The sequence below is a fragment of the Zootoca vivipara genome, chromosome 9 (genome assembly GCF_965207765.1).
Source record: "Zootoca vivipara chromosome 9, rZooViv2.hap1.1, whole genome shotgun sequence".
NCBI lineage: Eukaryota > Metazoa > Chordata > Lepidosauria > Squamata > Lacertidae > Zootoca > Zootoca vivipara.
In genome coordinates this window covers 41,551,545-41,565,295 of record NC_142592.1, presented here as the reverse complement: position 1 = coordinate 41,565,295, position 13,751 = coordinate 41,551,545, and the positions used below count along the sequence as shown (strand labels likewise).

Genomic DNA, 13,751 nt, shown 5'->3' with positions numbered 1-13,751 from the left:
TTGTGTACAGTGTAGCTTGGTGTACTTCACTACACCTCATGTTAATGAGTTCTTCAGCCTCCCAGGCTTCTATGGTAGCAAATTACCACAAAGCAAATTGCTGTTTGAAGATGTCCATAATCACAATTTAGGGCTATAAATACATGTAACCATGATTGGCGCTTTTGGCCATATACTGGTAGTACTGTAGTGCAACCAGCAACATTTCAAATACATGACTTAAAGCATTTTTTTCCCACCTGCTGCTGATGTGCAGGTGTAAAAGACGGGGAAAAAACCACCCTGGAGTGAAAGTTCACAAAACGGCTTGCTGATTCCTTGTAGAGGGATGGAAGAGGCCTGTTCCTTTGTGGTGGTGGTTTTTAAATCAAAACTGGTGTCAGATGATTATGCCAGCCATTGCTGATCAAAGTGAGGGGAAGTACACAGCCACTGAAGAGTCTTAACTTTGAGAGGAAAGGGGGAAATGGAAGTCCATGGGATGGTGTGGGCCACAGGAAGTGCTTATTTTAGGATGTCACATGTACTGTTTACTAATAATTGGAACATTCATGCCATCACACACTGATCGGCATGAGGACTACCGAGGTCAGGCAAAGGACGTCAGAAGAGCGCTGCCTGATCTCACTGTGGCCAGCCAGATGCCTGGGGGGAGCCACAAGCAGGACATGAGCACAAACGGTTCTCTGCCCTCAGTCTGGATTCAGTCACTGGCTAGAAGGTCCACAAGGCTTTTCTCCCTCATCATATGAAAGCTGGGGAAGATGCAATAAAGCTGAAGGTTAGAAGCACAAAGCATAAAGGAAAGGAGGTACTTCTTTACACAGCACATAGGTAAACTACAGAATACGCTCCAGTAAGATGTAGTGATGTCCACCAAGTTAAATGGCTTTAAAGGGATTGACAAATTCATGGAGGATAGAGCTAAGGCCAACCTCTGCCCCCAGAGGTAGCATTCTGTGTATTGGTTTACAGCAAGTGCAAGTGGGGCGAGTGCCATTGCACTCAGGTCCTGCTTATGGGCTTTCCGTAGGAAAAGAATACGGTACTGGGCTAGATCCAGCTTACGTTCTCTTAGGGCTGCTTAGGGACAGGATTCGACAGGCCTTCTTCCATCCAAATAAAAGGCTGCTTGGCTGTCATAAGAACATAAAGAGCCTGCTGGATCAGGCCAGTGGCCCATCTTGTCCAGCATCCTGTTCTCACCGTGGCCAACCAGAGATGCCTGTGGGAAACACGCAAGCAGGTTCCGAGCACAGGAGCCCTCTCCCCTCCTGCGGTTTCCAGCAACTTGTATTCAGAAGCATTGCTGCCTCTGACTCTGGAGGCATGGTCATTGTGGCTACTAACTATTGATGGCCTTCCCCAAGGATCGCCTTGTCAGTTGCCCTGAAACTGTAGGTAGGTGAAAGAAAAAAACATACCGGCTGCAGTAATTGGTTAGTGGCTTCAGAACAGGTGGGAGGTTGCCATCTCTCAGAGCAAGAGCAGGCATAACAGCTACCGTCTGCTCTCAGAGTTACTGCCATGTGAGGAGGGTGGCTATGCAAGAGTTAGGAAAATTCCAATTATTATTTTTTTAACAATTACTTACAAAATATTTGTACAAGTTGCTGAGAGCCTTAAGTGGCATGGGACATAAATTGAATGAATACATAACCGTTTGAGCTGCATTTGAAACTGTTGGGAAACTTTCTCGGTTTTTTGTTTTGTTTTCAATTTGTGATTAAGTGGATTGCCATGTTTGGCTATGTATTCCTAACATGATCCAAATGCATTAGGCAGCCATGAATGATCAGGTTTGGCAAAGTGCTGGAAGAATGCTTCCAAGTCTCTGTTAATTGACTTCAGTTTTAACTGGTTTTAGTTTCTTCATCCAAACGCATAGTTTTCTAGTTGGGATTCAACCACCTGGTCACCATCTGGTAATTCTGATATACCTTTTTTATTTTAAGTGTATCATCACCATCATTCTATTTGGCATTATTTTATTTTATTCCCCAAAGGCAGCTTTTTCAGCTGTTGGTGTATCATATCCACTGTGCCCAAGAGAACTGGACACCAATCTGAGACATTACATTTGGCTGTGAACATGTTCAAATTCTCACTCAGCTATGGAGGTCTATTCTACAGTTCTAGTGGGACAGAGTGGTACCTTGCTTCTCAAACTTAATCTGTTCTGGAAGTCCGTTCCAAAACCAAAGCATTCCTAAACCAGGGCACACTTTCCCATAAAAAGTACAGTAATGCAAAATGGATTAATCCATTCCAGACTTTTAAAAACAATCCCAAAACAGCCATTTAACATGAATTTTCCTACCTAACGAGACCATTGATCCATAAAATGAAAGCAATAAACAATGTACTGCAGTCACACAATCAATCAGTAGCTGAACTGGGTTCTACACAGTAACACACCAAAAAAGAGCCACATAAACGCAAAATAAATAGCAAAATCAGACAGACCTCAGTGTAACACTCAAAACGAAAGTGTGGCACTCAAAATGGAGCATGTTCCACTTCCAAAAAAAAAAAAAGTTTGCAAACTGGAACACTTACTTCCAGGTCTGCAGTGTTTGGGTTCCAAGTTGTTTGAGAATCAAGGCATTTGAGAACCAAGGTACCACTGTATTTGGTCTATTCTCTTGTGCTGACAACTGTATTCAGCTTCCAAGCTGCTCGGCTAATTAGGCTTGGCACACCCACAACTGTGACAGGTAGTGTGTGTGTGTGTGTGTGTGTGTGTGTGTGTGTGTGTTTTGCAGGCATTTCAGTTCCTTGCACTGGGCAAGGATCTTCCAAGAAAGGCCTCCAGGCTCAAAGCAGTGTGTGGGAGGGACTTGTGTAAGGGGTGCCAGGGAAGAGCTGAGGCTTGTTAACATTGCTTCTGGGCAACTTGTCTGGGTGTGAAGCGTGACTGGGGGATGGGATAGCTGACTGCACCCATTGGAATAATCACAGTTTTAAGCAGACTTTGCAACACCTATCGCTACTGGACTGAGATGCTGACATAATCACACAACTGATTCAAAATGGTACCAGTCTGTCTCTTGGTATAAAACAGACTGCATACACTCCATCCAAAGAACTCTGGGAATTGTAGTTTGTTAAGGGTGCTGGGAACTGTAGCTTTGTGAAGGGTTAACTACAGTTCACAGAATTTAGGGGACGTTGCCTTAAAGTATGTTATGTTCACAGTGTGGTAAAGTATTTGAACATAATTAGGAACATGCTGCCTAATAAAGCATGTCTTAAAACTGATGGCAAAAGTAAGAAAATTAATGGGCAGCATTAGATGATCCCTCTCAGTATCAAGCTATATAGCACTACGAATTAGAGTTATACTTGAGATCAGGAGGGCTCTAAACTTGCCCTGTGGGCCTCTAGATATTGCTGCACCATCCCTGGCCACTGGCCTTGCTGGGTGGTACTGAATGGGTCAGTCCAGAATCTAGTCCAGAAATAGCCAGAGCACGTTTAGCAAAACTCAAAGTCTGCTTTATTCAGATAGTGTTGCAGCTAATGAACTAGCCTAAGCTATTAAAAGGCACCTCCAGCCACTGATATTTGTGCCCCAAATATAGCGCCACCCCCAGACTATGTATAAGGTCACTGCTCTATTTTAGTTTTGTATAAATATGGCTTTTAGATAAACAGTACAGAAAGGTTCCTGAAAATATTCTATGCAAAAGGCGGCCAGTTAGTTTCACCAATTAGAAAAGCATTTATCATCAAAGTCCTCCCAATGTTACTGTATGGGGTTGAAATTTGGGGGTGGAATTTAAAAATACTACAACGGCTAGAGATTCTACAAAACTCATTTGCACGAAAGATACTGGGTCTCCCCAAGGGCTCGGTTGCTGCACAGTTAAGAACAGAACTGGGCCTCCCCTCCATTGTTGCGAGAGCCCACATCAGAATTATTTGTTTTTACTGTAAATTAATAACTGCCCCAGGTTCCCTATTAGCCAGGCAAGCCTTTTTAACTTGTTCCCATAGCAACAAATGGTCTAATGGCATGGAGACTATTATTACATGCTACTCCCTCCCAGAATTTGACACGCTGTCATACTGGGACCAACATAAAATCCGGGCCTGGATTCTTACAAGGGACGAGGCCATGGACCGGGCACAGTCCACCACAGCCCGCCTCTCTATGTGGTTTCCTAAAGTGAAAGTGGCAAGATCACTTGCCAACTACTTGATAGACCTGACGGAGCCCAATTTGAGAAGAGCGTTTACTATGGCCCATTTCCATTCTATACCCACGGCCTTCCTGCAGGGGATTTACTCTAAGACCCCTATTACTCAGCGCCTATGCCCATGCATGAAATAGAGGACTCTCTACATTTCTTTTTCTACTGCCCCATTCATGAGCCAATAAGATCTAAGCTCCTCCTCTTGATCCCGTCCACCATTACATCTAAGGAAGACTGTTTGAAATTAATTCTTGTAGATGCAAATCCCCTAATTTCACCTGGGGTGGCAATCTTCATAGTGCAGGCTCTGAAACTCAGGGCTACCCTGACAGGGTAGTGTGTCCTAGACCTGGACCTGTTTTAATTCTCTCTATTTCATTTTTAACTGAATGTGCCGAGCCTATTTTGGGCTATTTTATGCTTTACATATATCTGCATATTAGATTTTTGGTGCTGGCACCTAAATCTTTGCATTATTGTCTTAGGGTAATGTAAATGTTATTACACCAGCAACATCGCCTTGAATTTTGCTTTGTTGCTTGTCTGGCATTTTGTATTGTTTTATTTTGCTATGGCTGTATGCTAACGCAATAAAGGTTTGGTTTGATTTGATAAACAGTACAGAAAGGTTCCTGGAAATCATGCAACAGATTTTCTGCTGATGCCATAGAAGTAGAAACTAGATTACAAGTATGGTGTTTTCCACACCCACTAACTCTGAAGCTTAAAGCAGCGGCATGGTGTGTCATTTTACTCCATGAGAAACAGGATGAATGAAAGTGATCCATAATTCTACGGACTTAGCTACGTACATTGGTGGCTCATGCTGTAACTTTGGTAGAGCGTATTTGACATCACATGTGCACCCAGCAGCAAAATCAAAAGCAAAGCAGTATCTCTTTAAACACCACAAACTAAAACAGCTCAAACAAGTCCACCCCCCCACCTGCATTGAATGCCACAAATTCCCACTAATCATACATGAGTATGCCCACATGGCATCTTCAAATTAGCCATATGCAGAATGTGGATCTACACACGGCAATTAATGTTCCCTGTGATTCCTTTACCCCACACCCAGGCCAGATTAAAGGACCCCACAGCGCAAACACACACACCATCCATCACTCCAATAATTGCTGGAATTTGTGTGTGATGAACCACTTGAACTGCAGGTGGTCATCTTCTTTGTGAAGAATGGGAGCACAGAATTAGTTTGTGGGTAGCAGTTGTGATAGCAGTTGTGATTCCACCTGAAAGACTGCTTTGTTGCAAACAGAAGCAAGCAAACAAACAAACAAACTGTACCGCTTCTGCCTTGCAGCTTCTATTGCCAGGTCATATATTAGGTAACTGAATTAGGTACCATGGGGTTTTTATCCAAGAGATAGAATTGTGATTATACTACTTAAGGTTTATCTAACTTAAGACTAAGAACTTTGATCCTGTGGGTCATGACCCCACACAAGACACTGAGTAGCATATGAAAAATAAATATAGAATGTTGCCTACAGTATTTTGATGGAGAAATCAGAAACACTGGTTAAGAGGTGGCAGCTTCCAGGGTCACGCTGCGAACCCCTTCCTAAGATGACGGATGATTTGCAAAGCCGCTCCACAGACTGAAAACAAAACAACACCGGGAGGTACTAACTAATGCATTTATTCTGTCTGATCGAGAGAGCAACCTCTGATTTACTTGCGTGAGGTTGGCATTGTACTTTATGGTTGTGGTAGACTTGTGCCAACTGTCAGAATCCTGCTTTGATTTGTTGCCCGTCTGCTCACACTTGAGATTTAAGCCTTTCCTGCGACCGAGCCCATTTCCTTTCGCAAGTTAGGTAACCGGCCCAGTTCTTTACGGCCTGATTGGCTGCAGCGGGAGGGTAAACCAGCCCCGGCAGACCGGCCCGGCCCTGTTTGTCATTGGCCAGCGAGGAGTGGGCGGAGCTAGCTAAAGAGTTCTGGGCTGCCTCCGTCTCTGATTGGCTGTTCCTCTCGCAGCCTCCCCCTGCCAGGAGTTGTTGAGCAACATCGCTCCGGGCTCCTCTTGTGACTTCTGCTAAAAGCCCGTTCTCTGCGCTCAGACACGCGGTCGGCCCTTCTCTTGGGAAGAAACGGGATTGTCCTCCCCCAGCCCAAGGCGGGAAATGTCCAGCTGCAGCAGACTTGGAGCCCCTCCTGCCATGGATTTCCCTGAAGTGTTGAAGTCTCTTCTGGAGTACTCTGTGCCCTGGACGGGATCTCTGAAAGGTAGGGTCTGCGCGCCTCTCCTTTTTGCCCCAAAGCCAGATGGGGAGGGAGAGGGAGGGGTGGGGTGGCGGCATAAAAGATAGTGGCTTTGGCTCTTTTTTAATTCGACCTAAGCCACGGGGATCGGAAAGTCGAGAGGAGCGAGCGACACGTGCCGAGAGCCACACTTTTCTGGTGCTGCTACATTCTGTGTGGGTCGGGGGAGGGCGGCCGGAGACTTCGGAATAAATGGTCAGATATGTGGTGGGTGTCTTGTGTTGATCTCTCATCTCAAGCAACTACTGTACTGCTGCTTCTGGAGCCGTTCTACTTGGGCATCAAAAACTCTCAGGATTTCCATACCTTTTAATTTCGCGAGCTATATCTGTCGGGTCAGCTCTGGCGGATCATAACCACAACAACCACCTGACTTTTACAAGACATCTGAAGGCAGCCCTGTTTAGGGAAGTTTTTTATGTTTGATGATTTATCGTGTTTTTAATATTCTGTTGGGAGCCGCCCAGAGTGGCTGGGGAAACCCAGCCAGATGGGCGGGGTATAAATAATAAATTATTACAACAAGGTTTAAAATCAGTGTCACGTCGTTTTATGGCGCTGTTTCTGAGGCATAAGTTGCTTCTTATCCCGCTACCTCCCATATGAAATAGAGCCATCCGGGAGTAGGGTGTTTTAACGAGTGCTCCGATGGGCTTTGGGATCCGTTGGCTGATGCTTTCTCTTCCCAGTTATGTAGGCATATGTTTGGGGGTTGTTGTTTTTAAGTCGCTCGCTGCATTTCTGGCCAGGAACTCGTCTAAATGCTGTGGTGTGTATTTTAGATATGGTCCTAGTTACTATAACAGAAGCTGGTGGTCATTTCAGGGTCCCAAACAATGTAGAAGGCAGATTTTTGTGGGGGAATGTAGTGAGTTGATGCAGTGGGGAAAGCCTGCTGAAAGAAATAGCCTGCTATGTGAACTGACTGTGGCAACAGGAGAGTGGTGATGGCAAAAGTTCAGTTGGAATGTTGTGCTATGATGAAAATGGGAGTCAAGGAGAATACACGTGTTTCTCATTTTTTTTAGGTCCCTCTAGCATCTTTCTTTTGTCACTGTCTTGTTCGTCCTCTACTTCTTCCTTTCAGAAACTTTTGCAACAAACCACTGGTATAAAAACAGAGCCCCCCGAACTATTTGATATTACTGTAAAAAAAATCATTGGAAACAGGAGGTCCAATTTACCTCTGACAAAATAACCAGAACTGCACTCAAGAGGAAAAATTATGCAGACCAGACAGTTAATCCAGAGTCAAATAGTACGAAATTATTCTGATAGGTGGTTGTTTTGACAGTTTATATACCACCTAATTATAAATGTATCCAAGTGGTTTACATCAAGTTCAACAAAATAACAATATAGATTAAATCAGTTACTTAAAATATCTACTGGAATAAAGGAAAGGGTTTGGGTTCAACAGGGAGGGGGGATGCTTGATATTAGTTAGGGGAGAGTTCCACAAAATTGGGTCCACAATTCTGAATGCGCAGCTGCTGATGGACATGAGTTGTGCTTCCAAGACATTCAGTACCGAAGGACTGAAACTACCTAGCAGATTTTACATAAACAACATGTGAAGAAGAGAGGCAGGCAACGTGCAGTCTTTCAGATGTTGTTAGACTACTCCAACTCCCATCAGCCCCAACTAGGATGGTTGATGGGCAGAGATGCTGGCAGCTGCAGCCCAGTAACATTTGGAGGTTACAGGTTGTCTGTCTCTGGTTTTGTATGAACGTATGTATGAAAGGAAAACAAACAGATCTTTAAGGGTGATGATTTACTTTTCACTGGGTGTGGTTTATCTTGGCTACTCAGAAGCTGAATTCTTAGATTATGCTATCCTTGAAACGTTGTCAAGGGAACCCCCCTCTCCCTTAAGCAAACAACTTTCCATTTTTACTTGCATAGTTCTTTGCAACTTAAATAAAGCAAATGCACATGAACACACACAGAAAGAGAGGTTACTACTGATTCCTCTAAAACAGGAGTGGGTAACTTTCCTCCTGCCCAATGGCCTCCTTCACCTTTGATCACCTTTCTGGGGTTCACAAGCTAGCAGTGGGTGTGGCCATCCATACACACACTCACACACATTCCTGGAACACACAAGTTCACAGTATCCTCAGTTGAACCATGTGGTTCAGCTATGAAAGGGACTATCACCCACCCTCCACACATCACATGATTGAGTTGATGACCAAGGAGGGAGCACCCCAATGAGGGTGATTAGCTCTACCTGCCTCAGTGCTGCCTATTTTATTTTATTTTATCTGCTGCTACCCAAATCAGTGCGATCTTGCAGGGGCAGAATTTTTGTAGAGGAAGGCTAGATCAGAACCCCAAGAAGCGGGACTTCCAAACATGCCTTATTTTTTTATTTTTATTTTTTAAAAAATTTATAGACCACCCCTCATCATAAGATCTCAGGGCGGATCCCAGGCTTACATTGTATTCTATTTATGTTTCACTGTACCTGCCTGTTTTGTTGTTCACTGCCTTTTAAAAATAATAATGCTTTGCATTTATTCTTTATGGTACAGAAGATACGTTTTGAGAAAACGACTGTTACAACAGTAAACAACAAATAACTTGTCATGATAAAATTACAGTCTTTTGTCATGCTGTATAATAAAGTTTCATTTGATTACTCTAAAAGATCACACCACATTTTCCTGAGAGTGTTGGGTGGATTTCTGCCAGTCTGAACTATTTATTTATTCAATAAACATATATATAATGTAAACTGGGCATGTGGGTTAGTCTCCACTTTTCTCCAAAACCGCTTGACCGATTGTGTTCAAATTCGGACACAACGTCCCAAGCGAATATGCGAGTGATAGACAGGTTGCGTAGATAGATGTCACACCTATGGCAGGTAAAGCAGGTAAAAACCACTGTTCCAGAACACAAAACTCAGACAGCTGGGAGCACAGGAGAGTTTGCAAAACAGTGCCCTGTAGCGATGGCTACACTGGTACTGCAGCTAGGAAACCTTTCCTCTCCACAGCATCTCGGCTTGGCTTTGCAGACTGGGCCGAGAGGCTGGGATAGGTCATGGGTCGGGACAGAGTGGGGCCAATCACAGGGATGAGCCGGGGGGTGGGGGGAGGAGGGGGCAGAATAGGTCATGGGTCAGAACAGGGTGGGGGCAGTCACAGGGGTGAGCCACAGCAACGTGTGGCCGGGCCAGCTAGTATGTTACAAAGGAAACAGGGGTTGTGTTTGCCCTTTGCTGCTCTGACCTGACATGTTAGTTTATCAGCCATTGCTATTGACCGTACTCTGTTATACCAAGAATCAATGTTCAGCCCAATGCCAGTTTTCCAACATCTGGCTATCTCCATACAGGCACCAGTCAATAGAAAGCAAAGAGGTCGTCATTTGCTGTACACTGCATTGATATTTTAGATGAGGGAGCCAGCTATACATATTTTAGTATACTGTATAAATGAGAACTGATTTTCCAATGGCCTGCATGGCTCCATATTTTCCCCTCAGTCGACCCAATCATCCTCTTATTTGTCTTCCTTTTAATTCAGCATTGACCTTTCCCATATCCAATATCAAATACAATTTTCTCACACATTTTATTGTGGACCAGTTATGAGTCTCACTGAATTCTCTGCTCCCCCCCCCTTTTACTGCCCCTGGCTAGTACCAAAAAGGGACTGAGGCTGAAGTTGTCAGACTTTAAGCAAACCAATAAAGTGTAGCTGGTAGCCTAGGGTGCAGAGTTTAGTCTGCTTGGCAGTCAGAACAACTAATTCCAGAAGAACTATAAGTAAAAAAAAAACTATAAGTAAAAAAAAAACTAGTCCAGCAAAGCTGCAAAATCCTATGCATTATGTTCCTAAATAATAGCTCACATAGATCCTAAATAATATATTTGAAACTTTATATGCGCCAAACCATGGGCCAGTAGTATAACACACTACGTATGGATATTAGTTCAGAACATCAACCCTATGGATGTTTCTGCTATGCCAGAAGGCGACTCTTTCATTTGGTGAACTGAAGCCTGATTTAAATAAGTTGGCAGGCAAGTAAGAACTGCCCTGTGAGGCGTCTCATGCACCTGGTGTCTTGCTTAAACTAGGTTGGCCTGCCTTGAGGTGCAGTGATAGCATGCCAGCAAGTGGACACCTCACTGGAGCACACTAGTATTGCATGCATAGAGGCTGAGGGGGTGGTTAAAATGAAAGGTTGGCTATGTGGAATGCCAGCTGCACAGGTAAATTTGCTCTGGGTATAAAAGTACTATTTTGGGTTTGTGTGCATTGTGGGCCTTCTCAGTAGTTGCGCCTGCCTTATGGAACGCCTTCCCATCAGATGTCAAGGGAATAAACATCTATCTGAATTTTAGAAGACACCTGAAGGCAATCCGTACAGAGAGGTTTTTTTAATGTTTCAGGGGTTTTTTGTGTGTTTTAATATTTTGTTGGAAATCACTCAGAGTGGCTGGGGCAACCCAGTCAGTTGGGCAGCATATAAAATACAATAACAATTATTACTGACCTCTATTGGATAAATATTATATTTATTTTTTTACTATTTTGTAAAGTTTTGGAGATAGATTAAGATCTAGGCAAATTGCCTAGGGGGCAATGCTAGAGAGAAGCTTCAGTCTCGTAAGTACTGTAAAGTTAGGCTAAATTCAGTTTTATTTACATTTGGGGCAGCTTCTATATGCGTTTGCATGTTCTCTATTAATAATATGATTTGTTTGGACCAGGCTTGCCCAAAATAAGGTCCATGATTACAGCTCCTTCAGTATGAACTCACTTGGAATATTTGTGCAGGATTAATACACAGATTGGAAGCTGATCTGATCTGGAGGAGCACACTTTGCTCTTGTTTATAATCACACTGATACTCTTGAGTTTAGGAAAATGAGAAAGCTAACTTTATTAAAGGGGAAACATACCTGATAGGAAATATCCTTTCTTCTGTCTAACTAAGATGGAGATACAAAGAACCATGCCTCCTCTTTGTTCTCAGCAGGAGAGACATACAGTACAAAGATGTCTCCTCTCCCAAGGTGAAGAAGAAGAAAATGAGGAAAGCAAGCCTGAGAGTATCAGTCTAACACCTGATGGAAGGTCAGCACAGTTAAAAGAACAGCTCTATGAAGTTTGGCGGTTCCTCTCTCTATATTTTCTCCTACGGTATGCAGACCCACCAGTCTTCTATACAAGCTCAGTTTCATCCTAAAACTTCCCACATGACTGAACACTTTTTGTCTGTCAGCCCATTCCCATTCTCTTTGTGACAACAGCTTTGATCTCCACAGCCCCCTCAATAATGGGGTTTGGAGAATGTTGCTTGTCCTTTCCTGGATTCAGAGTGGTACTTGTTTTTCTTCCCAAGCTGTTGCAGTTAGCCTGCCATTCAAGGATCACTAGAAAACACGAAGACCAACAAACTACACATTAGAAGCAGGAAACGTCTAGCAGGAAACTGGCTAGAAAGAATAAGGGAGAGAAAGGTGTGCTAAGGGAGGAAAATGAGATTGCAGAGAAACTGAATGAATTATTTGCATCTATTTTCATGGTGGAAGAGGTAGGGCAGATCTGATCACCTGAACCAACTATAGCAGGATGAGAGTCTGAGGAACTGAAGCAAATAGTACTAAACAAGAAATGAAGTTCTAGGCCATATGGACAATTTAAAATTCACAAATTGCCGGGTGCAGGTGGTATCCACCTGAGAGTTCTTTAAAAACTCAAATGTGAATTGCTGATCTTCTAACAAAAACATATACTTTGCTCTACACATGAGGACTGAAAACTGCGCAATGTGACACAATTGCATATGGAATAACAGTTCTTGATGAAGCAGAGGTGGCATGGCTTCTGCAAGGGTGAGAAGTCCTGTCTCACTAACCTTTTAGAGTTGGTTTTTTTTTAAGGAGCATGACGAAACATATAGAGATCATCCAGTCAGCATTACAGTGGTACCTCGGGTTAAGAACTTAATTCGTTCTGGAGGTCCGTTCTTAACCTGAAACTGTTCTTAACCTGAGGTACCACTTTAGCTAATGGGGCCTCCCGCTGCTGCCATGCAGCCGAGTGATTTCTGTTCTCATCCTGAGGTAAAGTTCTTAACCCGAGGTACTACTACCAGGTTAGCGGAGTCTGTAACCCAAAGCGTTTGTAACCCAAGGTACCACTGTATATACTTAGACCAGTGGTTCTCAAAGGTTGTGGTACGCCACACTGGTGTGGCAGGAGAGGATGGCAATATGGCAGGAAGATTCAAGGATAATCAATATTTTATTTAGGGAATGATTCATGTTCTTATGTAGCTGCATTGTTTTATACTTTCTGGATGTCCCATGATCATATTATAAACTAGTTGTGTTCTATGTTATAAATCAAGCACTGCCATGAGGTATGCCCCCCCCCAATGTATTTCTTACTCACACACTAATCGGTGGTGCGAACAAATTTTTATTCTGAAAGTGTGGCCCAGAGAAGAAAGTTTCAGAACCACTGTGCTATGAAATTCATTCTCATGATATGTTGTGATGACTTGGATGACTTTAAAGGAGGATAATGGCTAGTAGCCTGGATGTCTATGTTCTTCTACCTTGGACAATCTAGCACCTCCTTTCTCACTTCTGAAGATAAGGGAGCTCAGAAGAGCATCTGAGGAAGACCTTAATATCTGGGCAGGTTCATGCAGTCCTTCTGGTATCCCAGTGCTAAGCTGTTTAAGGGCTATAAACATAAAAAGCCATGTGCTTGGCAATTGATTGTTAACTACTTCAGTTGTTTTGAGACTGCTGGGATGTGATCCATTCAACCAGCCAATTACGAATCTTGATGTAGTATTTTGTACTAACTTAAGTTTCTAAGTATTCGGCAAAGGCAGAACCACATATAGTGCATTACAGCAGTCAAATCTGGATGTTCCTATAACATAACTATGGCTAGAAGTCATTTGGGTCTCTAAATATAAGACCAAATCTATCAGCGCTGCAGATTGTAGTCTGAGTACAACCCCGCCAAGAAAAGGCTAAACAACACCATCTAAGCTAGATGAACTGCCTACCAACAGAAACCGCACCTGAGTTTCAGTTTATTGGCCTTTATCCAGTCCATGGCTATCTCCAAATACCAGCTTACCACTTTTGCAGCCTCACCTAATCTCTGATGAAAACGATAAACTGAGTTGGGTGTCGTCTGCAGAGTGATGACGCACCTTGTCGCAAATCTCCAGATGACATGTGCCCTGGTTATGATGTTGTCCTTGTGCACTAGA

The 13,751-nt window shown here is 43.4% G+C and overlaps 1 protein-coding gene across 1 annotated transcript in view; it reads left to right on the top strand.

The window, feature by feature from the left end:
- The first annotated feature begins 6,199 nt into the window (after window positions 1-6,199).
- Window positions 6,200-13,751, top strand: part of TEF (TEF transcription factor, PAR bZIP family member) — a 29,499-nt gene continuing 21,947 nt past the window's right edge. The window contains exon 1 of the mRNA XM_035127525.3: window positions 6,200-6,452. Within this exon, the coding sequence (XP_034983416.1) occupies window positions 6,350-6,452 (103 nt within the window). The 5' untranslated portion in view covers window positions 6,200-6,349. The remainder of the gene's footprint in view (window positions 6,453-13,751) is intronic.